The 24327-nt window shown below is 34.2% G+C and overlaps 1 protein-coding gene across 3 annotated transcripts; it reads left to right on the top strand.

Annotated features, from left to right (window-relative positions):
• Positions 1-945: 945 nt before the first annotated feature.
• LOC108332636 (callose synthase 2) lies at positions 946-20151 on the top strand. 3 transcript variants are annotated; one of them, XM_052871218.1, is made up of 44 exons: positions 959-1103; positions 1240-1454; positions 2091-2326; positions 2753-2853; positions 3122-3240; positions 3400-3493; positions 3603-3713; positions 4113-4229; positions 4316-4408; positions 4506-4597; positions 5576-5702; positions 6241-6378; positions 6478-6554; positions 6635-6734; positions 7174-7296; positions 7401-7518; positions 8127-8461; positions 8718-8770; positions 8865-8925; positions 9206-9287; positions 9366-9415; positions 9504-9590; positions 10112-10249; positions 10989-11083; positions 11229-11313; positions 11405-11565; positions 11655-11778; positions 11862-11959; positions 12042-12168; positions 12313-12464; positions 12701-12810; positions 13742-13861; positions 13987-14055; positions 14139-14334; positions 14408-14564; positions 14764-14883; positions 14973-15091; positions 15199-15282; positions 16769-16881; positions 16979-17208; positions 17284-18081; positions 18195-18245; positions 18721-18906; positions 19541-20151. In XM_052871218.1, the coding sequence occupies exons 3-44, from the start codon at positions 2140-2142 to the stop codon at positions 19787-19789; spliced, it is 5847 nt and encodes a 1948-aa protein (XP_052727178.1). In that variant the 5' UTR covers positions 959-1103; positions 1240-1454; positions 2091-2139; the 3' UTR covers positions 19790-20151. The 3 variants fall into 3 exon arrangements, with proteins under 3 accessions (XP_052727177.1, XP_052727178.1, XP_052727176.1); XM_052871216.1 differs by having other exon boundaries at positions 1240-1585; XM_052871217.1 differs by lacking the exon at positions 1240-1454 and having other exon boundaries at positions 946-1103.
• The last annotated feature ends 4176 nt before the right edge of the window (positions 20152-24327 follow it).

The raw sequence follows: 24327 nt of genomic DNA, 5'->3' as shown, positions 1-24327 counted from the left end.
AAGTAAATTGATTCAAACAAAATAATTATATTATAAATTATAAAATTAATATTTTTTTCATTTAACCAGCAGCCCAAATGAACTTAGACTTACAATCAAACCATTTTTTAAACAATAGTTATAATTTAAGAAAAATTTAAAGTAAAATTATTTGTATCGAAACCCAACCCTTAGAAAAGGGTGTTTGTTTTTGTACGTACAAGGTGTTAACCTTTTGTTTAAGCGGTGCAGTACCTAGGGATTCTGTTTTTCCTTTTTTTTCTAGTTCTCAGAACCTATATAAGATAGGCTCTTCCTTGTATCAAAAGAGATTATTCAATGAAACCCCTTTTTCTTTTATGTCCTACAATGCAGAAAGCATCCTTACATTAACACTTACTCTGCATCTCGTTTCTGTTTTGTCTCATTTGAGTAAATATATATGTATTCAATAATTACATGTGAAAAATAAAAATTAATTTCATTAATGTAATTTAAAATTTAAAATCAAAAGCTTTAAAATTTTAGATTTAAAATTATCTTTGTTTTTCTTAAATTAGGTCGAAATATTCAAATATAGGACCGCGATAAGACAAAAAAATCATACCAGTCGAGTTAATTGATTATATCTTTACTACTTAACTCATTGATGAAATCACGAGATAATTTATTTTACACCACTAATCGTATTATATAAAAACATTGTATATTAAAATATGATATTGAATATATATTGAATAACCTAATGATAACGGTGGTAGAAATAAAATTAAAATTGGTTCTAGATATGCAATTAATAATGGCTTCCGACAACTTTTTTTTGCCACTTTTACATTTTGTTTTCCTTGTTTTAAGCAAGCTGTTGGTTTTAGAAGAAGAAGCTACACAGAACTTCAAGTGATGACGTGGCGTTGTTTGATTGGAAGTACATTACCCGCTAAAGAGCATTGACTTTAAACAAACATGCAGATGAAGCGACCAATCCTCGGTTACCATTGTTTTTTTTTCTCTCTCTGTTCACTGATTTGTGAGTTGTTGATTGCACTCACTCACTCATTCATTCATTCCCAACAACTACTGCTGCAATTTCACTTTCTCTGTTTCTCACACTATCTAACAACCATGTAAGCTTCATGACTGCTTTCTCCTTTTTACTTTCTTGTAAAGGCTTTGTTTTATTTATTTTATAGTCACTTGGACCAGTACTGATTGCAGACACCCCTGTTTTATCTTTTGAAAAATATTACCTTGACAATTAAGGAGTTGAATTTGATCTTCCTAGTCACACTCCCTCCCACGTGCTTGGTTTTTCACAACATGATTCGTGTAAAAGTTTATCCTTTTTGCTGTCCTGCATGATGGGTTGCTCAGAGACAGTGAGGGACTGAAACAAAGTTTCTTGCTTGATTTGTGTGTCTTGAAGAAACCAAGATATCGCTGCCTCTGTGGCAGAGTTTCATCCATGGCCTTTTGAGGTCTGTTTATTGCCGCTTTCTTGCAATTGGGATTTTGGTTTTTCTTTCGAGTTTTCAATTCGGAAAGCTGGTTTCTATTCTGTTTATTACCAATCATAGCAATCGTGGTTTTGGGGAATTTTCCTTCGCCGGTAATTCTCTCTTCTTATTCTTCTGCATGTAGCTTGTATGGGGTTTCATGGATATTCAACTTTTCAGGGCAAATAGAATAGAATTTTCACTTTGTGATGGATCATAAGAATGGTATAATCACATCCATCTTTACCTTTTATGCTCCTTCCAATCTTCATATCTCACACACAGAGGGGCAGTGACAAATAACCAAACTTCATGTGTTTGCGTTTCCGATCATTGAAAAGTGATTTTAATGGTAGAGTTATGAAGGGCCATTTTTCTGATTTGATTTGCCATCCTTTCCTACAATTGTCAAACAATTCTTTTTTCCTAAAGGTATTTACTATGTACTTCAATTGTAAGAAAGATAAAACAAGAAGAGATATATATAGAGGAATGATACAACAGAAACCAGAACTGATATATCTTATATCAGTTATCTAACATCAATGATTCACTTCTTTCCAAATAAGAATTTTGTCCTCTTTGCTATGCAATGATTCACTTCTTTACTTGTTACAGGAGTGATAACATCTTGAAGTGATATAGATTGATAAATTGAGGTGTGAAGATGTCTTACAGAAGGGGGTCTGATCAGCCTCCGCAAAGGCGTATACTACGAACTCAGACTGCTGGGAATTTAGGAGCGGACCCAATCTTGGACAGTGAAGTGGTGCCTTCTTCACTTGTTGAGATAGCTCCCATCCTCCGTGTTGCTAATGAAGTAGAGGCTAGCAATAAAAGAGTTTCTTATCTCTGTAAGTTTCTGTGAAAGTTGAGCATATGAACCATGTAAGGTGTATGTTATTTGACAAGTTTGGTTAGATAACTACAGTATAAGTTCTTGTTCTGTAAGGGTGTGAAAAAAGTTGAAGTCTAATATTGTTTAGAACCTTAAGTTTAGTAAAAAGAATAGATACCATGATGCTAATATTCATTGAAAAGGAAAACAAATGGGGTTGTAAGCTCTCATTGATGAATTTGACTAAACAGATTCCTAGTTTGGTGGGAAATGTTTGAGGGTTGTTTTAAAAAATGTTGCAGCTTTTTCTTCTTTAGTTACTTTTTCCTTGTTGCTCTTCTCTTTTGATTATTCTATTTGGATATATATACTAGTCTCATATCACTTCTGAAATTTAATGTGAATGTTCTTTATCTAATGCTCATTTCTTTATTATCATTAGGTCGATTTTATGCTTTTGAACTAGCTCACAGACTAGATCCCCAATCTAGTGGACGTGGTGTTCGCCAATTCAAAACTGCTCTTCTTCAGCGTCTGGAGAAGGTGGATTTCTGAATTTATTTGTTAAGAATTTGTAGATTCTTTTCTTTGCTTAATAATTTCAATCCGTTTAGGATCATTCCTACCTTGACTAATTGATGCCACAATTAGGAGATTTGAAAAGGCTTGTTTAATGATTTCTAATTTGAGTATACTAATGAATCAGTGAAAACCCGTAAAACAAAATGCTTCCTATGTTAGAGTAGAATGTATTGATATTTCAGTTCTTTGGAAATTTGAAGATATGAAAGTATTTTCCATTAAACAACAGGAAAATGTCACAACATATGAGGGAAGAAAAAAGAGTGATGCTCGTGAAATGCAGACTTTTTATAGGCAGTACTACCAAAAGTATATTGAAGCGTTACAAAATGCTGCTGATAAGGACCGGTGAGTTTAAGTTATCATGGAATCATTAATTTTGGTCATTCACCTGATTTTTTCTGCCTTATATTGCACAATTATCTGTGACTTACTAATATCGCTTAATCTAATTTCTTTTTATTTTTAAAAGGAAAATACTGTAATTAACTTCATTTGATTCCCCAGTGCTCAGCTCACAAAAGCATATCAAACGGCTGCTGTTTTATTTGAGGTATTGAAGGCAGTTAATCGAACGGAAGATGTTCCAGTATCTGAAGAGGTAAAACTACTTTGTAAACTAAGTTTACATACAAAGAGAACAATGTGTTGATTCTTCATTGATTGTTTTATTTTGATGATTACATTCTGTTTTTGATATTTAATTGCAGATTATGCAAGCTCATACCAAGGTTGAGGAACAGAAGCAATTATATTCCCCTTATAATATTTTACCACTTGATCCAGAGAGTGGAAAAGAGGCTATAATGAAATATCATGAGGTTTGTTCTCTATAGTTATGTTTTAATAAACTTTTCATGACTTAATGCTTGATACATAAGGTTAAAAGAGGTAACACTATGTAGTAGAACTTGGAATCTCCTCTTTAAGCTAATGAAAAAAAAAAACTGTAGAAAGCCTGTAGAATCACTAAATCAAAGGCTGATTGCCTAGAAACATCGATTCTTTCAGTGGGTTAGCATTGCCTGTGATTCAAACACGAAGAAAAGATTAAACAATCTTCAATAATGGGTAATTAAACGATATATGGTGAACAATTTTTTCATTCCTTTTCATGTCTGAACCTACTTATTATTACTACTTTTAGCTGCTGAATAACCTCTGCCAGCATTTGTTTTTGAAGTGTTGATTAGGTTGCATGTGCTTATTTGCTTTTACAGATTCAAGCTGCAGTTTTGGCACTCCGTAATATAAGGGGTTTGCCTTGGACAAAGGGTCATGCTAACAAAGTAAATGAAGACATTCTGGACTGGCTTCAGCTGATGTTTGGTTTCCAGGTAGCGACTGAACTGATCTATGTCTACCATTTGGTGTTTAATGTTTTATATATCACTTAAGGGTTATCTTTCTTGTATTTGTGCAGAAGGACAATGTGGAAAATCAAAGGGAGCACTTGATTCTTTTGCTTGCGAATGTACATATACGACAAGTTCCAAAACCTGATCAACAACCTAAGGTTTGATTTTATCTGTTTCTATGGCTTCTGCCTTTCTTATATGATATAAACATACTTTTCCCCCTTTGTTTTTTACATACTGCAATTTCTTGTTTAGTTGGACGATCGTGCTTTAAATGAAGTGATGAAGAAACTCTTCAGAAACTATAAAAAGTGGTGCAAGTATTTGGGTCGCAAAAGTAGCCTCTGGTGAGACTTGCATTTCTCAATAAGTAGTTACTTCAAATGCTAGTTTATTTGAGTGTCAAATTGAAATTTATGGTCTTATAAGTATCTAGTGAGGGTAGAGATCAATCACTCAAGTTTGTTGGTATTGTTAGAATCATCATATTGAATGTATTGTTCACTTTGGTATTTAGGCTTCCTTATTATTTTGTCATAAAAGGGCATTTCAGTTTGTTAAAGGAGAGTGTTTGTAAATTACCATCCATCTAGCGCCCATATTTTGACCTCAAGTTTGTTGACATTGTCAAGGTCAGACAATACCTCTAATAGGGTGACCTTAATGATGTCAGCGAACTTGAGGTCAGAACATTGTACTCAAAGAAGATCTCTAGGCCACTCTTACTCCTTAGCCTTGACTAGGGTGTTTGTTTCAATAGCTGTAAAGTCTTATCATTTAGGAGTTGAGACCAAATCTAGCTCATAAACAGTTTCCCCTCTTAACCCTCTGTGCCTTTCCAACACAAAGAAGGATGAGGCCATTGAGTTCCAAAACAAGAAATATCTCAGATGCAGTGACCCCAAGGATGCTATCAAACTTGTGGTTGACCTATGTGAGCTGAGTGAGTTAAATAAAACGAAGCAGGTTACATGGATGAATGAGTATATAGAAAGTGCATTTAATCTTGGATACATGATAGTATTGTAAACTTGTATTTATAATATTATAAAATTTTACTTTGGATATATTACTTGTGGGAGCTAAGCTGATGAAAGTTGTTGGCCAGGTTCTAGATTTGCTTAAGTACAGACCAACATTTACTTGGTTGTTTAGGCTGATGAAAGTTTTTCGTATTGAAGAGGCCTTTTGTTTTTTGGTTCTTTCCTTTCTTTGGGTACTAGATGAAGTTAGCTTATTCACTTGATTTGCATAAACAACTAGTCTCGGCCTTTACTATATACTCTCTTTTAAAGTTCTAATTTTTATTTTCAAATGGTTGCCAGGTTGCCAACTATTCAGCAGGAAATGCAACAGCGCAAATTATTATACATGGGCCTATATCTTCTTATATGGGGAGAAGCTGCAAATTTGAGGTTTATGCCAGAATGCCTTTGTTATATCTACCATCACGTAAGTATTATTTAAAATAAAAAATATTTCTTCAGTCTAAAATGAGAGAAGTAAACCGTTCCCTTCATTGGTGGTAAATATTGAAAAAAACTTATCCCATGTTGACAAGAAATAGTGTCAAAAGACTATATAAATAGGACAATCTTCACCTCACAGGTTAATTTCATAAGGTTAAGTTAGGCCTGAATCTACCTTCTAACGCTAGAAACTCTTTTGGCATTCTCTACACATGATGTTTTTATCTATTTTCCAAGTATATTGCACACTATTAGAAATTGGGCTTATGAACCCTACAAAACCTGCGTATGAGGTAAGGACTATCCAAAATTTTTAACCTTTATTTAAGTCATATCCTAGGTTGATGTGGGACTAAACCACCACCAACTTTCAAGCACATACTTGCATGAGGTTATTTTGGTAGTTCAGAATTTTAATAATCTTTCATTTTATGATATAAAATCAACTTTCTGATGCTTGATTTGACTGTTAAAATAATTGTGAACAAAATCTAAGCTTAACTTTTTCTTCATCTGCCTAGATGGCATTTGAGTTGTATGGGATGTTAGCCGGGAATGTTAGTCCACTGACCGGTGAACCAGTAAAGCCTGCCTATGGTGGTGAAAATGAGGCTTTTCTTATGAAAGTGGTAAAACCAATATATGATGTAATAGCCAAGGTGAGTTCTGCCTTATTATAATCTGAAGAACTTTTTTGTTTACTTTCAACATTTGATAGCCTTGTTTTATCTATTTCATAGGAGTTTTGTGTATTGTAGGAAGCTAAGAGGAGTAATATGGGAAAAGCAAAACATTCTCAGTGGAGAAACTATGATGATTTAAATGAATATTTTTGGTATTATGCTTCTTTTTGATCTGGCTGTTTTTCATTGTACTAATTTTATCCTTAAATTGATAATGTTTCCCAAATTGTAGGTCAATTGATTGTTTTCGGTTAGGGTGGCCCATGCGTGTTGACTCTGATTTCTTCTCTGTGCCTTTTCCTCGGGAGCAACGTCAAGTTAACAAAGACGAGGTATGTCATACTTCATGTCTGGTATGCGATTAGAAATATGAATTGAATTGTGTAATGAGAACAATTTAGGCTTCTTACTTTGCTTGAACTCAAACGAAACAGTCTATTACCATATAGAAAATTGGAGACTGTCTCCTGATTAAAACGGATTGTTGTCTAGGTCATTCTGATCCTTCTGTTATACAAAGTTTCATATATAGGTTATCTAGTGGTTTAAACTGTAATTATGATCATAACTAGTGCATATAAGACTTGTATTCAGAATTGCGTATATAGGAATTCGATATTTATTAAAGATGCATACGTCTAGTTTTTCCCTCTTAAAAAGTTATTTTGAACAGTCCAAATGTTTTCCTCAAACATGAAACATGATTGAAGCAACCTCTGTCCATGATCTTATCCTAACTGCTTGTTCCTTGTGCTTGATTTTGGAAAGTAGGAAAACAGAGTTCGTGCCACAGATCGGTGGAGTGGAAAAGTTAACTTTGTTGAAATACGCACATTTTGGCATGTATTTAGAAGTTTTGATAGAATGTGGAGCTTTTATATACTCTGTTTACAGGTAATAGTTTCATACATAGATATGTATATTTTGATATACAACATTTTATGTCACTCTGCATCCATTCAATCTAATGAGGGTGCTGATCATGCTTTTCAATTAAGGCGATGATAATCATTGCTTGGAATGGTTCTGGCCAATTAAGCTCCGTATTTGAGGGTGATGTTTTCAAGAAAGTTCTTAGCATCTTCATAACTGCTGCAATATTGAAGCTTGCACAAGGTAGACAAGAACATGCAACTTTTGTTTCCATATCATTTTTCTGACTTAATGTATTGGAACAGAGATGGAGAGAAGGCACTAGATAACTCAGTTTTTCAGTATAAAACGTGTCTTTCTTTCCACTTTACGTTTTAGTTGTTCCTTTTAGCAGATAAATGTTAAAAATTTGTTTCAGGAGATTTCTACCGTCAAACTTTTGAAAATGAAGCCTAGCAGACTCAATGATGCTGATTATTTCATTTAACTAACACTAGAGATTAATTCATTCTCTGTGCCTCGTAGATTCATTTCATAGCAGCCAAACTCATGCATTCAAAAAATTCAGAAATAGTATTCTGAAACTATTGTTACAAGTGATGCTTATAATAGACATATCAAAGCAAGACCATAAAAGATAATAGAAATCCTTATTCAAAATGTTCACAAGATTTTGAATCTCTTGTTTCTTTGTTTTAATTAACTTTTATTTGAAAAAGTTACTGAGAATTTTTATCAGGATGACTATAGCTTATAAATTCCCATATTTGTTTATCTTTAAGTTCAATTATCAAACAAAAAATGTGTTTATGAAGTTGGAAGTTGATTATGCTGTCTTTATACTTTTCCAGCCGTTCTGGACATAGTCCTTAGTTGGAAAGCAAGGAACATCATGTCGCTTCATGTGAAGCTGCGGTATATATTTAAGGCAGTTTTAGCAGCAGCATGGGTCATAATTTTACCAGTCACTTATGCTTATAGTTGGAAAAATCCATCTGGCATTGCACAAACCATTAAAAATTGGTTTGGCAATGGTACAGGTTCCCCTTCTTTGTTCATTTTGGCTGTCTTCATTTACTTATCTCCAAACATTCTCTCTGCACTGTTATTTGTGTTCCCATTCATTCGCCGGTATCTTGAGAGGTCTAACAATGGTGTTGTGAAGCTCATGATGTGGTGGTCTCAGGTAAGCAGAGGCATATTTGGCTTGTGTATTTATGCTTATATATATAATGATATGTGTACTTTCTTTTAAACCAATGCCTTTTTATTTTCGTTAAGAACTACTTCAGACAAATATTACCTGTGTTGTCTAGTTTTTCTTGTAGATGTTAGGGAGACACTGGTTTATGAGAAAGAACATACATTTAGTATTGTTTCATTAATTTTTTTCAGTATTTATTATTTTGTTTTCTCTTAATTTTCAATTCAACAATTTGCAGCCTCGGCTCTTTGTTGGAAGAGGAATGCAGGAGGGTCCACTTTCATTGTTGAAGTAAGGGAACGAACTTAATTTCTTCAATCCTCATCTATGATCATTTTCACTTGTCAGATCTGTTGCTTAAACTGTAACTGTCTTAATTTTATAGGTACACTTCTTTCTGGGTTCTCCTAATTCTATCTAAATTAGCATTCAGTTACTACCTGGAGGTAAAGATTCGATCATGTTTCTATTTGATCTTATTTTCTTCTTTCTCTTCACTTTTCCAGTTACTTTTATCTGAGTTCCATTTTCTAACCGGTTCATTTCTACCCAATTTCATTGTGTACATATCAATATTATTATGTGCTTCTGTGTATAGGAATTAGCAATTTCATATAGTGTGATTACTGTAAATTATCCAAGGAGTTTTTATCAAAGGTGCAGACTTTTCTGTACCATCTTATATTGACCTTAAAATCATTATCTTAATTTTCTTCAAAACTGCAGATAAAGCCTCTTGTGGCTCCAACAAGAGCCATCATGAATGCTCATGTATCAGATTACAGATGGCATGAGTTCTTCCCTCATGGTAACACTTGGAATTAATGAAAGAATAATTGAAGTTTACATAATGTTTGTTCTTAATATCATATTCTACTACGTGCAGCCAAAAACAATATGGGTGTAGTGATTGCTATATGGTCCCCTATCATACTCGTACGTTTCTATCTTGCTGTCACATGTCTCACTAATTGCATGATTTCTTTGTTCTAAGTTTTTAATAGTAACGCGGTTCCCTTTGCAGGTCTACTTTATGGATACACAGATTTGGTATGCTATCTTCTCTACAATAGTAGGAGGCATATATGGTGCGTTTCGACGATTGGGAGAGGTTTGTCTATTGTGTGTGTATTAAGTATTCTCTTTTAAGTTTGAAAACATGTTGTCTATTAACACTTGCTTAGATATGAACATTATTAGAATGCATCATTTCCATACTTAGAAGATTTTAACATGGTGTAGTTAATGTAGCTAAGCCTATACAAATTTTCAATTAAAAAGTAGTGTTACTATTTCTGTCTTCTCAAATTAAGTCTTCTTATTTTCCTTTTTGTACAAGGTATCCACCACATAATTAGAGTTTAACACCTTATAAACCTCATGCCAGAATACTAATGTTCAACTCAAGTTCCATCTCTTGCAATTGGAACAAAGTTAAAAAAAAAACATTGAAAGTTATGAAATGGTACAGGGTTTAATGTTCAACTTTTGATTGATTTCTTGTTTTTTTTATGTTATTTTTTCTGTATAAACTAAGGTAAAAAAAAGTCATGCATGTTTTTTCTGCTACTTTAACTGGATTTATGGATCTTGAAATACATAATTCAATTTTTTTTTTCATTTTAATTTCAGATTCGAACCTTGGAATTACTTAGGTCTCGTTTTGATTCAATTCCGGGTGCTTTTAATGGTTGCTTGATTCCTGCGGAACAGACTGAGACAAAACGAAAGAAGGGCCTAAAGGCCCACTTTTCTCGCAAGTTTGAACAGGTTTTGGAACTTTTCCAGATTAAGTCGATAGTTTTTATCTGAATACTCATCACTAACCTGCAAACTTGGATAGTAAGATTTAAAACATACTTCTGAGGAACCTACAAGTAAGGAACTCTGGGAGGAAGCTTTGGAGAACATACATTGCTAACTAAATCTATCTATTATTGAGGTTGAGTAGTGTAAAAGAGACTGTCTCTATGTCCATTTGGCTTTGTTCTAGAATTTAACATGACAAATTTTTCCAGACACACCTTTTATGAGACAGACTTATAGCTTTAAAATACCTTTTGGGTTTCAATTATCGATTATTTTCAAGGAGTTTCGTTGTCAAATATGACACAATTTAGTTGAATTTTTTGTGTGGATATCATTCCCAATCTACCTGTCTTGTATTTGTTTTCTAAATGTAGTCTTCTTTCATACATATCAATTTGATCTTTAGATAACCTGCTGTTTCATAAATATGAATTTCACCTGTTGATTTTAACGGTGGGGACCATGGATATTGTTGGCCCAAAAGATTTTTGGTGATCTCCTTTAAAACTTCATCTTGTAGCCTCGCTAATTGCTCAACCTCCTGAATTGAGGAAGGTTTATGTAACGGGACGGGCTTTTCTAATTCCAGCTTGAGACTTGAAAGAAAGAAACTTAATTCGATTTCTTCAGAAATAGTGACTCTAGCCAATAATTGGTCAAAATGTTCTAAATACTCAAGTAAAGATTCTCCCTGTTTCAGGTCTCTTCTAATAAAGAGAAGGAATCTGCACGATTTGCACAGTTATGGAACAAAATAATCACTAGTCTGAGGGAGGAGGACCTTATTGATAACAGGTAGTGCTATGAATTAACATTTTCTCAATATCTTGATTCCTTGCTTTTGATGAAGCTTGAATTATTAGAGTATTAAGATTTTCACGTTTTCATGTGAGACCTTTATTTTTTGTTGCAAATAAGTCTAACTAAACTGAAATGCTAGGGAGATGGACCTCATGCTCGTACCATATTCAGCCGACCGTTCTTTAAATCTCATCCAGTGGCCACCTTTCTTACTTGCTAGCAAGGTTCATATACGTGTGTTCAATTACTTTGTGTGGGTGTGAGAGAATAATCTGGATACTTTTTGAATCATTTAAAACTCTATTTGTTGGACAGATCCCTATAGCTGTGTCAATGGCCAAAGACAGTTTTGGAAAAGGACAAGAACTGGAAAAAAGAATGTTAAGAGACAAGTACATGAAATCTGCTGTTGAGGAATGCTATGCTTCTTTTAAAAGCATTATTAACTTCTTGGTTCTTGGAGATCGTGAGAAATTGTAAGTTTCATATTATCTGAATTATGCATGAAAAGAGAAGATTGACAAAGTTTGATACACCGACATGATGTATGGTTTCACAAATGCAGGGTTATACAAAATATTTTTCAAAGAGTTGATGAGCACATAGAAAATAAAGCTCTGCTCACTGAATTGAATCTGAGTGCTGTCCCTAATCTGTATGCTCGATTTGTTCAACTGATTGAACGTTTGGTAATTATTTTGTAAATAGTAATGTTACATTTTCTCTTTGATCAAGAGTGAACTTTAGTCAAATTTTGTTGTTATATGTTCAGTTGGATAACAAAGGGGAAGACAAGGATTCAATTGTGATACTCTTGCTTGACATGCTAGAGATTGTGACCAGAGACATAATGGAAGGAGACATTGAGGGGTTAGTCATTTGAAATTTTATGTTTCCTTTTCTTATTTCATTTAGTTGTTATAATTTTGGATTAATTGTTATTCTCTTGTAGTTTGCTAGATTCAAGCCATGGTGGGTCTTATGGGAAAGATGAAAGGTTTACACCCCTTGATCAACAATATATCTTTAGTAAACTTCAATTTCCTGTTGAAACAGATATTGACGCTTGGATAGAGAAAGTAAGTTTCAGAATAATAAATGTTATTATTAAGTAAAATAAAAATTATATGTTTGCTCTCAACCTCAATTTTCCCAGATTTCAGATGTCTGCATTGTTCTGTTTCTGTGTTTTGTTCATGTTATGGGCTTGCTTCTTTTTACAGATAAAAAGGCTTCAATTACTGCTTACTGTCAAGGAGTCTGCTATGGATGTTCCATCCAACTTGGATGCTCGCAGGCGTATAACTTTCTTCTCTAATTCATTGTTTATGGATATGCCACCTGCTCCCAAAGTTCGGAACATGATGTCCTTCTCGTAAGCTCATTCCATGTTCAACTTATAAAGCATCTTAAAACATTAATTTTACGATTTCTTATTGAGTAAATATCACTCCATATCTTCTGTTTTTTTTAAGAAGGGAAAATCTATAATAGTGACTTATATGAGTTCTGTATGATTGCTATCTATGCAATAACGATTAAGGGGCCGTTTGAAGTCCTGGAATCTATAGATAAAGTATATTAATGACTGTGTGTATCTTGATTTTGTAGTGTTTTGACACCATACTTTGATGAAGCTGTTCTTTTCTCCTTAAATCACCTGGAAGAGCCAAATGAAGATGGAGTATCTATCCTCTTTTACCTGCAAAAGATATTTCCAGGTTTCCCATTTTCTCTTGATATTTGTCAAAGAATTGCTTGACCTTAAAGCTTATATTGATGTATCAAGATAGCTAACAAAAATGTTGATGTACCAAGACTGTAGCATGCCTCTGTGCTAGATCCCTTTGGGCTTGCAATGTAGTAAAGTTTATGGTATTATATTGGAGATCTTACATCATTTAGCGATATGATCAAATTATAATATATACAAACCTCATCTTACTAACTTAGTTTTGTGAGTTTGAGTTAGACTTAAAATTTATTTTCTAAAAACTTATCAAATCTACTTTTAGCAAATTTTATTAGGTTTATCATATCTTCCATTATCGGACCCCTTCTCTCTATTCCCATGCTTGATGTCCTCAGCATGGGGTGTATACATTAAAGATCCCACGTTGTCAACTGATATGACTAATTTATAATATATATATATATATATATATATATATATATATATATATATATATATATTTGGATGGAAGTCTCATTCTAGTAAGCCAATTTTAGGAAGTTAAATTAAATTTAAAGTTCACTTTCGAAGATAGTGAAAGTGATACTACTTAACTAAGTTTAATTAAAAGATTGATGTCATGGATTTAATTCAACTTGGCTTAATAAAGTCATTTAACATAAAATCTTAAAATATAATGCTATGTATAAACATTTGATTTTGTAATTGTAATAATCAGTAAAAAAATTTGGAAACAATATACTCGTTGATCACCATTTTATGAAGTGAACCTGAAATATAATGGAAACAATGACCAAACACTACCACGATAATTGAAAAATATATAAAATTTAGATGGGACAAAACTCCATTACCTAGAACTTGGTCCATCCTTGCTAATGATGTACTACCTTTGCTCTCATACCACGGTCTTTACAATTCTGTAGTTTAGTTTTGCTCCTGATCATGATTTACTGCAGATGAATGGAAAAACTTTGTTCAGCGTTTTGATTATAAAAGTGAAGAAAAACTCAGAGTAGAGAATGAAGAAGATCTTCGTTTATGGGCATCATACAGAGGTCAGACATTGACCAAAACTGGTATGAATTACTTCCTATCCCTCCGACATTTATGCATTTCGGATGCACAAAATTTAAAGTTATATTTGTATTGTAGAATTATGAATTTCCTCTAAGCCTTTTCACTTTATTCTCACCAAGTAAAGTCCGAGGAATGATGTATATTCGTCAAGCATTGGAGCTACAGGCTTTTCTTGACATGGCGAAGGATGAAGGTACACACGATTCATTGAAAGAGGAAGACATCATTTCTTTATTTATTATACGCTGAGGTTAATATTGGCTTTGCACTTCACAGAATTAATGAAAGGTTACAAGGCTGCAGAACTAGAGAGCAGGGAAAATTCAAGGTTACAAGGTGACAGGTCATTGTGGACACAATGTCAATCATTAGCTGACATGAAATTCACATATGTAGTTTCATGTCAACAATATAGTACTCATAAGCGATCTGGTGATCCCAGGGCAAAAGAAATTTTAAAGCTTATGATTAAGTATGTCTCTCAAACCAACCTCCTCACTTGTTATAGCTTATTCAAACATTCAGTGCTAATGTTCCAATTGCAGGTACCCATCTCTTCGAGTTGCTTACATTGATGAGGTTGAAGAGCCTATCAAAGATTCATCCCGAAAAATAGATAAGGTTTATTATTCAGCTCTAGTGAAAGCTGCATTACCGGCAAAGTCCAATGATTCATCTGAAACAGTTCAGAGTTTAGACCAGGTACTGTTCTGTAGACCATTCGTGAACTAATGATAACCAAAGGCAAAATGGTTTTTCCTCTACTTTTGTAATTGTTATTGTGTAAAATAACCTAAAAAATTCTGGACAGATGGATTCTTCTCAAACATATCCAGCTCAATGATAAATTCTTTAACAATAGAAATTCTTTTCAATATGTTGATTGGTTATTTTGGTGTAGGTAATTTACAGGATAAAGCTTCCTGGACCAGCAATATTGGGTGAGGGAAAGCCAGAAAATCAAAACCATGCCATCATTTTCACACGTGGGGAAGGCTTGCAAACAATTGATATGAATCAGGTTTTTTGCATTATTTATGCATATTATGAAAGAGGGGAAGCTAGCTTTTGAAAAAAAAAAAATCAGGTTGCTAAATTTGCGTGTAACAGGATAATTATATGGAAGAAGCTTTCAAGATGAGGAATTTGCTGCAGGAATTTCTCAAACAACCTAATGGTCCAAGAATGCCAACAATACTTGGACTCCGAGAGTATATATTTACTGGCAGGTATAATCTGTTGTAACAATTTTGAATCACTTCATATCGTTTCTGATATAAACTGTAATCTATTAAATTTTTTCCATTCATCTTTATGTACCTTATGTTTCTTGCAGTGTTTCATCTCTTGCGTGGTTTATGTCGAATCAAGAGCATAGTTTTGTGACAATTGGACAAAGACTGTTGGCTTACCCCTTGAAGTGAGTTTTTCTTGTTGGTTTCAATATTTAAATGGAGGTTTATGATGAGATGTACTGCAGCCGAATACTAACCCTTGTTATAGTTTATGTTTCGGAACTCATTGTTATATTTTGTAACTTCCTATTTATTTCTTTTATTGATTCTACAAACAAAATTATGTCATGTGCAAAAAGCATGCATGTGTTGGCATACATATTTAGAGATAGGTAAAGGCTTTAGTAGTCCAGCGCTGATGGACATATCATACTTACACTACTGACATATAGAATAGTGCTGGATGAATTGCTTGATTTCAGTGATCAATCCTTTCTAGTAAGCCACAACTTTTCCTCTTTTAATGGTTGCACTAATCTCTGAATGCCCACCAGCAGCAGATGCATGTAACCACTTCAGAAGATCCTTTTTTATGACAAAATCATTCCCTACCACCAAATTCTCTTTCATTCTCAATTCTTCATTTTGTCATTTGTAATGCATATGAGGAGCTAAATTTCCCTAAACTTCCTTGATTAATTTCTGCACATTCAAATCAGCAACCAAAGATTGATGGATTTTGTCCAACAAATCGGATTGTTACTGAAGAATAATCAAACTATTACATTTAAAAGCATCAATCCCGGAAAGAACATGAGCTACCACATTATATTGATCGTTCAATTTCATCACATAGTGCATGTAATCCTTCTTCAATTGAAGAGGATGAAGGAATCTTGCCAGAATATTCAGAATTTGTAGTTGGAAGATCAACATTGTTTAGTGGAGATGCCATGCTTAAGTAAATAATAGGGATTCTTTAGTCCCCTCCTAAATAAAGCAGAACAATAAGATAAAAAGCTCCAACAATGGCAGTGGCGAAATATCTGGCAATGGCTCTGGTGACTGACCCAGTGACAACTCTGGTGGTGGCAGCAAATGGAGGCAGCTCCAACAGAGGGCAGCTGCTGCGGACAATAGTGACAAAACCACAAGTTGGGTGCACTTTAGGCAACCCCAATAATTATACAAAATACGTGCACTTCAAGCAATCCTAAAAAGAACCGTAACTAAGATAGGATAGAAGAAATGTGAAAGCAAACTCCTAAGACTGGGAACTTTGATACCAATTTGAAAGGATTAATATGAAAGAGAAAAGATTTTTATTCAATTGATTAATTTGAAACAATACTTCGATATCGAGAACTCTAACCCTATAGTAATTACAGAGAGATCTCTATAATATTCTAACAGCTGCTAGTAGTATGCTTAATATCGTACTAACAACATAATATAATCAAAGTTACTGAAATGTAGAAGTAGCAAGAATATAAATATTAGTTGTATTTCCGTACTTTTTCTCAGGATATATTCTTTCTTTCTATGTTAAGGTCGGTCAAGTGCTGTGTGACAATTCAGATCTTATTGAGTTAAAATTTTAGTCTGTATGTCTCCAATGTTGTGCAGTAATTGTTTGATTATATCAGTAATGTTTTTATTCCTTTCATTCAGAGTGCGGTTCCATTATGGCCATCCAGATGTGTTTGATAGACTTTTCCACCTAACAAGAGGGGGTGTAAGCAAGGCTTCTAAGGTCATCAACTTGAGTGAGGATATATTTGCAGGCATGTGTTCTAGTTATCTTCATGTATCATATATGCAACTTGTTTCTGTTTCCTTCAAAAGGTTATCTAATTGTAAAAGTTTATTTATGATGTGTAGGTTTCAATTCTACTTTACGTGAAGGAAATGTCACTCATCATGAGTACATACAAGTTGGTAAAGGAAGGGATGTGGGACTTAACCAAATATCAATGTTTGAAGCAAAAATCGCTGCTGGTAACGGTGAGCAGACGATGAGTAGAGACATATACAGGCTTGGACACCGTTTTGATTTCTTCCGAATGCTATCTTGTTATTACACTACCATTGGCTTCTATTTCAGTACCCTGGTATGCGTGGAACCTACTCTACTTGTAGCATATATGAATATGATTTGTTGTAAATACTGACTTTGGTTTTGACAGATAACTGTCCTCACAGTTTATGTATTCCTTTATGGACGCCTCTATCTTTCCCTTAGTGGACTTGAAGAAAGTTTGAACAAACAGAGAACTATTCGAGAAAACAAAGCTCTTCAAGTAGCTCTTGCTTCTCAGTCAGTTGTGCAAATTGGACTTTTATTGGCGTTGCCTATGTTGATGGAAATTGGCTTGGAGAGGGGATTCCGTCAGGCATTAAGTGAATTTGTACTCATGCAACTACAGTTAGCCCCTGTATTTTTCACATTTTCTCTTGGAACAAAAACACACTATTACGGAAGGACATTGCTTCATGGAGGTGCACAGTACAGAGGCACAGGCCGTGGTTTTGTGGTGTTTCATGCTAAATTTGCTGTTAACTACAGGCTCTATTCTCGCAGCCATTTTGTTAAAGGAATTGAACTGGTGATTCTGCTTGTGGTCTACCATATATTTGGTCATGCATACAGAGGAGTGGTTGCCTATATTTTCATTACTATAACCATGTGGTTCATGGTAGCGACATGGCTTTTTGCTCCCTTCCTTTTTAATCCATCAGGCTTTGAGTGGCAGAAGATAGTTGATGACTATACAGATTGGCATAAATGGATAAGCAACCGTGGTGGTATTGGTGTATCACCTGATAAAAGTTGGGAATCCTGGTGGGAAAAGGAACATGAGCATCTCCGGCACTCCGGAAAGCGTGGTATTGCTACTGAGATCATATTAGCCCTCCGCTTTTTCATATATCAATATGGCCTTGTATATCACCTGTCAATTACTGATTCGACTCAAAGCGTTCTGGTTAGTTCTTTCTTACTCAGTTCTCTGTAGGAATATTCTCTTTTGGTTGCTTCTAAATCCCAATTCCTAGCTGCAAGAACTTCAGTTTAACTGTTGTTACTATTGGCTTACAGGTTTATGGTATTTCATGGATGATAATCTTTGTAATATTGGGTTTAATGAAGGTGAGATTTCACACTATTGTATTCTATATCATTAAGATTTGGTGTATTCATTTTTCAGGAATGCTGCTGAGTGCTTGCATACAAACTAGCTGAAAAGATGTTTTGTTTATGAACACCATTAGTGAGTGTTAGGTATTATGTTTCTTGAAAAATAGAAAATAAAGAAGGTACATGGTAAAACCATGATTCACCTCGTACAGATCTTAACACTGCATTACTAAAATAATTGAGACATTTCTGTCATTGTGTCCTGTGTTTGTTCGGTAAAAATTTAAAGCTCTTATCCACATAATATGTTTAACTTTTAGGTACATTCTCTTTGTTTTCTTTTACCCTGGCTAGACATATTGTGTTACACCTTTTCTCACTGCATAATGGCTAATAAACTTGAGATAAAGAGTAACCATGTTCACAGTCCTATTTTCTCTTACACCCCTCACTCATCCCTTTCTGTGATAATATTGGAACTTTGCAGGGTGTATCTCTTGGCAGGCGACGCCTTAGCGCAGACTACCAGCTTTTATTTCGATTGATTGAGGGTTCAATTTTCTTGACATTTCTTACCATCGTCATAGTCTTAATAGCAGTTGCTGGTTTGACATTTAAGGACATAGTAGTCTGCATCCTAGCAGTCATGCCAACAGGCTGGGGGTTGCTGCTGGTCAGTAAACACTCTTTTTTTTTTCTCTTTAGTCACATGTTTGATTCATGTCAATTTGTGTTGCTTTGATCCCTAAGAAAGTGCACATCTAAGCAAATTGTTCTCCAAAATTGTTTGCATGCTAAGTAGTCTACCCTATGAAGTTGTATAGTTGCAAACAATTATGGGCCCAAGGATTGAGAAAAGAAGTGATCATGATGTAACATAATCTAGTGATTATTTGTTATAGATTTTTAAAATATAAAACTTAAGTTAGTTTATGTTTGTTTGCAAACATAAAAATAGCTATTTATTTTTTGGAAAGCTATTCAAAATGGCTTCTGATTTTGTTTAGACTTTAGATTGTCTAACAGCTTGGTTATTTTTTGAAACCTGAAACTGACAGACCCTTTATTCTCACAATCTAATTTGCATACACAAAAGTTCTTACGGATCAAAGCAATGCATGTTGCCAGTCTATAAAAGCATTGATAAATGTCTTTATATGGTATCTCTCTTTTGTCAAATACTGTGCAAACTAGAAATTTCATTGTCAAAATATAAAAAAGGGTCACCTTAATATCTCTTCTCATAATCAGTTTGAGCATATATACTCATTTGATTTTCATTGTCTTTTGTTTTTGCTCTGTCCAAGATTGCACAAGCTTGTAAGCCTGTCATTGAAAAGACTGGGTTTTGGGGGTCTATTCGGGCACTTGCTCGGGGATATGAAGTGATAATGGGCTTGCTTCTCTTCACACCAGTTGCTTTCTTGGCATGGTTCCCATTTGTTTCAGAGTTTCAAACACGTATGCTCTTCAACCAAGCTTTCAGTAGAGGTTTACAGATTTCTCGTATTCTTGGAGGGCAAAGAAGTGATCGCTCCTCCAACCACAAAGAGTGATACTGCCTCATTTTCATCTATTATCTTTGATCAAACGTCTCAGCCACCTTTGGTTACATTATTTTAAGAGTTTTGACTGCATGTCATATTCTTTAAATAATGTGACCAGACATGATTGGATGATAAGAAATGAAAGATAATGTGATGTTTTTTTGTACATTACTATATTCATACTTGCTATTTTGTAAATGCGGTTTTACAACCTACTCAGATGTCAAACATTGTACATAGATGCTATAGTATGGATTACGGTTTGGAAGTTGTATCAGAAAGAACAAGACTCTGAGCTGTAAATTGTAGTAGGTTTTGTAATTTTTTTATACCCACTTATTAATGACTCATTCTTTTTCTCTTTCTTTTCATTTTGTTTACGGGAAAATAATATTTGGATACTATTAGATATTATTAAATAAAATGCCATTTGTATTAATTATGGAATGGGTTTAGTTCATATCTTCTGTATACTTTTATGAATACATTATCTTTTTTTTTTCCATTATGAATACATTGTTGGGATAAAATATTTATTAATAATTTTGTTTAAATTTTATTTTATTATTTTTGTGTCTCGTAAATTTAGTTTGATTTTGATAGAGATAAAATAGGTATAGATAATTTTGATTTTTCATTTATTTAGGTGTAGTATTATTTTATTTTGTTGAGATAAAATAGAGATAGATTAAGTAAATTTTATTTTGAGTTTGTTAATATTTTATAGTCAGTTTTTATTATTTGTACTTGACCCAAAATTCTATTTGTACCTATTTATATGTTGCTCAAGTTCAATGAAAATAATCACAGTAAATTGAAGATTATTATCATAGTGTGGGTAACATTTTTTTTAACAAAGTGGTATCACAACTTTATGCTTTGAGTACCGAGAGAAAAATAAAAGAGAGGAGTAAGTCAATGATATGAATATGCCACAACTGACGAGAAAAACCAATTATGATAATTGATGCCTACAAATGAAGGTGTTATTGAGATCCCAGGATATTTGAGACATGGTGGAAGACTAGTATGTTCCCGATGAGGACGAACATCAAACGACAGATGATCGCGTTGAAAAAATCAAGCGCAAGAGATGGGTCGACATTGTATTTTCTCTACAATGTGAGTCGGGATTCGAAAAATAGCGAATGACCCATCAACAAAGGAAGCTTGAGAAATATTAGAGATTGCGTATAATGGTGACAATTGCATCAAACAAGTCCATATACAAGCTCTTAGAGAGGAATTTGAACACTTGAAGATGGGGCCCAAATAATAAGTAACCGAGTACATAACTCGAGTGGAGAAAATAGTCAACCAACTAGGTAAGAATGTCACCTAGCTGGGTTGTGGAAAAAATATTGAGATCCCTCACAAAAGATTTCGAAAGTATCGTGTGCGCCACCGAAGAATCGAAAGACTCTTCAGTTCTTACAGTGGATGAGCTTGTTTGGTCATTAGAAGCCCACGAGAAGAAGTTGGGATGAACACATTGAACCTCTCGATCAAGCACTACAGAAACAATTTAACTCGAATGAAACTTGAAATACTCAGAGCCGGAGTCTTGGAGGCAAAGGACGAGGTGGATATTGACAAGGTAATTTTTAGGATGACAATGAAGAGCAAACCAGTCAACAGATTAAAGACAAAATCGTCTATGCGCTCAAAAACTCTCGTGTTTTGAAGTTCAATCAAATAACATTAAAATTGGATAATAATCAGAAAATAACTTAGTTTGAAAACACAAAACTTAGAGTCTGAACCCCAAACATTCACAACCTAGAACTAGAATCCCCAAACATAGAAAAACTTAGGTAAACACTTAGGTCTTAGAAATATAAAAACATTTAGGTTAAAACACTCATACGCATGACTAAACACTATTTTTTGAGTTATATTGTTCTTAACTACAATTATGTAAAGGGCCTTCTTGAAATAGGGTTTCAAAAAAAGGTTTTAAGAGATTTTGTAGGGTTCAAGATATTGTGATGTGTTTTATTTCTTGTTTTTCTTTCATGGTACTTTTGAAACCTTGAAATTGGTGAATTGGCTTAATCAAGGTGATTAAGCAACTAAATGTATCTCTCTTATAATGGAGAAACAATATGATTCTTGGTGTTATTATCTTTCTTTTATATCTTTTACAATTCATATGTAAATTGAATCCATATTAGAAAATTAGATATTGAAAATAATTAAAATTAGTTTTTTTAAAAGCTTTCATTTTGTAAGAAGGGCAATGTAACAGTAATGCAATTTGTGAAAAAAAGAATGACGCTATAACAGTATCTCGTAAGATCTTTGGTATTGTAGTCTTGCAGGAAATGAGTAAAACTTTTCATATAACAGAAAATGATAACAACAGAGAAAAGAAGGCACAGAAAGAGATGAAAATATTAGAGAAAAGTAATGACAGCACGCACACCCCTCTCTCCTCTAACGAACTTCTATTTATTATGCTCCTGCACAGTCATACTCTTTAAGCCTCACATTATTTCTCCTCACGCACTTGTTTCCTCGTGTTTCTTCCGCCCTCACATTTTCTGACTCATTATCCTGGCCTTCCTTCGTTACAATTCCTCCTCCTTCAAAATTAACCTTGTCCGCAAGGTTGAAGTTTGGATAAGCTTTACGTAAGGCAAACTCATCTTCCCATGTAGGAGTTGATTCTTCTAACCCTTCCCATTGAATCAAGAATTGTTTTACTGTTTGACCCTTGCAGAATTTGATGAACTTAGAGCACAACAGCAGGATAGATAATAGGGGGTGTCTCTGAATCAATAGTAAGTGCTGGAACATATTGTTGAATATGATCTCCCTGCAAGGTTTTAGTTGAGAGCAATGGAAAACTGGATGAATTTTTGTTGTTTGGGGAAAAAGCAGCTTATAAGCAATAGAGCCAATTCTTTCAATGATAGGAAAGGGACCAAAGTACTTCATGCCTAACTTTTGATTCTTTCTAAGAGCCACTGAGTTCTATTTGTACGGTTGTAACTTGATCAGCATCATATCACCAATATTAAATTCCATGTGCTTTCGTTTTGCATCAGCATTTTTCTTCATGTGTTGTTGAGATCTCAATAAATTTTGTTTTAGTTTACTGAGCATTTTCTCTCTCTTACTAAGTTCTTCTTGAACTACAGGAGGATCATCAGAATTAGCAGTGTACTTATAAGTGTGGAGGATCTCTCCCATAAACTACCTTAAATGGAGTCATACCACTGCTGTAATGGTAAGTAGTGTTGTACCAAAACTCAGCCCAATGTAAAAATTTGACCCAGTCCTTAGGGGACTCATATGTATAGCACCTTAAATACATCTCTAAGCATTTATTGAGAGTTTCTGACTAGCCATCCGACTGAGGGTGGTAAGTCGTGCTCATGTGCAAGGTAGTTCCACTTAATTTAAATAAGTGTTGCCAGAATTGACTTACAAACACTTTATTCCTATAAGAGACAATAGTCTTAGGGAATCCATGGAGTTTGATGACATTTTTCACGAAAGCTTTAGCTACCTATTTGTTGTTGTAACCATCTTTCAAAGGGCAAAAATTAGCATACTTTGATAGCTGGTCAATCACTACCATGATCACAGTAGAGCCTTGTGAATTTGGAAGGCTAGTGATAAAGTTCATTGCCACATCTTCCCAAATCTGATGGTAAAGGTTGTAGTAACCCCAAAGGGAGAGAATTAACTGATTTTTCTTGCTGACAGATCAGACAATTTTGAACAAATTGTTTCACATCCTGTTGCATTCCAGCCCAATAGAATTAATGAGCAAGCCTGTTGAAGGTTCTAATGATCCCTGCATGACCACCTAGTGGGGAATTATGAAATTCTTTAAGCAACTTTTGAACTAAATCATGAGAGGCAGGTATTACCAGCCTGTCCTTCCAGTAAAGTAAGCCATCGTGGACTGCATAATGTGGAACAAAATGCATGTTGGTTACACAATCAACAATGATCTTCTTCACCTCTTCATCTGTAGTTATAACCCTTCTTAATTATGGTATGAAGTCGAATTTCGGTTGTGACCATGCCATCATAAATGATCTGGATAAAGAATTAGCAACCACATTGTCTTTTCCCGATTTATATTCAATTGAAAAATCATACCCCAGTAGTTTATGTATCCATTTCTACTGTTCCGGTGTTTGAATGGCTTGCTCATTAAGACTTCTCAAGCTTCTTTGGTTTGTTCGAATCACAAACTTATGCCCCAAAAGATAATGTCGAAACTTGGCCACAGCTTCAGTAATGGCAAAACACTCTCTTACATAAGCAGATTGCCTTTGTAGTTTGGGATTCAGTTTCTTGGAAAAGTATGCAATGGGATGTTTGTTCTGAATCAGCACTGCTCCAATAGCTGACCCTGAAGCATCAGTTTCGAGCACAAAGGGAATGGAGAAATCTGGAAGCATCAGCACATGTGCTTGAGTAACAGCAGCTTTTAAGGCCTCAAAAGCATGAGTTGCTTCTTCATTCCATTTGAAACAGTCTTTTTTTATAATATTAGTTAAAGGTCCAGTAATCAAGGCATAGTGTCT

Source organism: Vigna angularis, chromosome 11, assembly GCF_016808095.1.
Source record: "Vigna angularis cultivar LongXiaoDou No.4 chromosome 11, ASM1680809v1, whole genome shotgun sequence".
Classification (NCBI taxonomy): Eukaryota; Viridiplantae; Streptophyta; class Magnoliopsida; order Fabales; family Fabaceae; genus Vigna; species Vigna angularis.
Note: the sequence above shows the minus strand (reverse complement) of the source record. Positions and strands in the feature narration are given on the sequence as shown.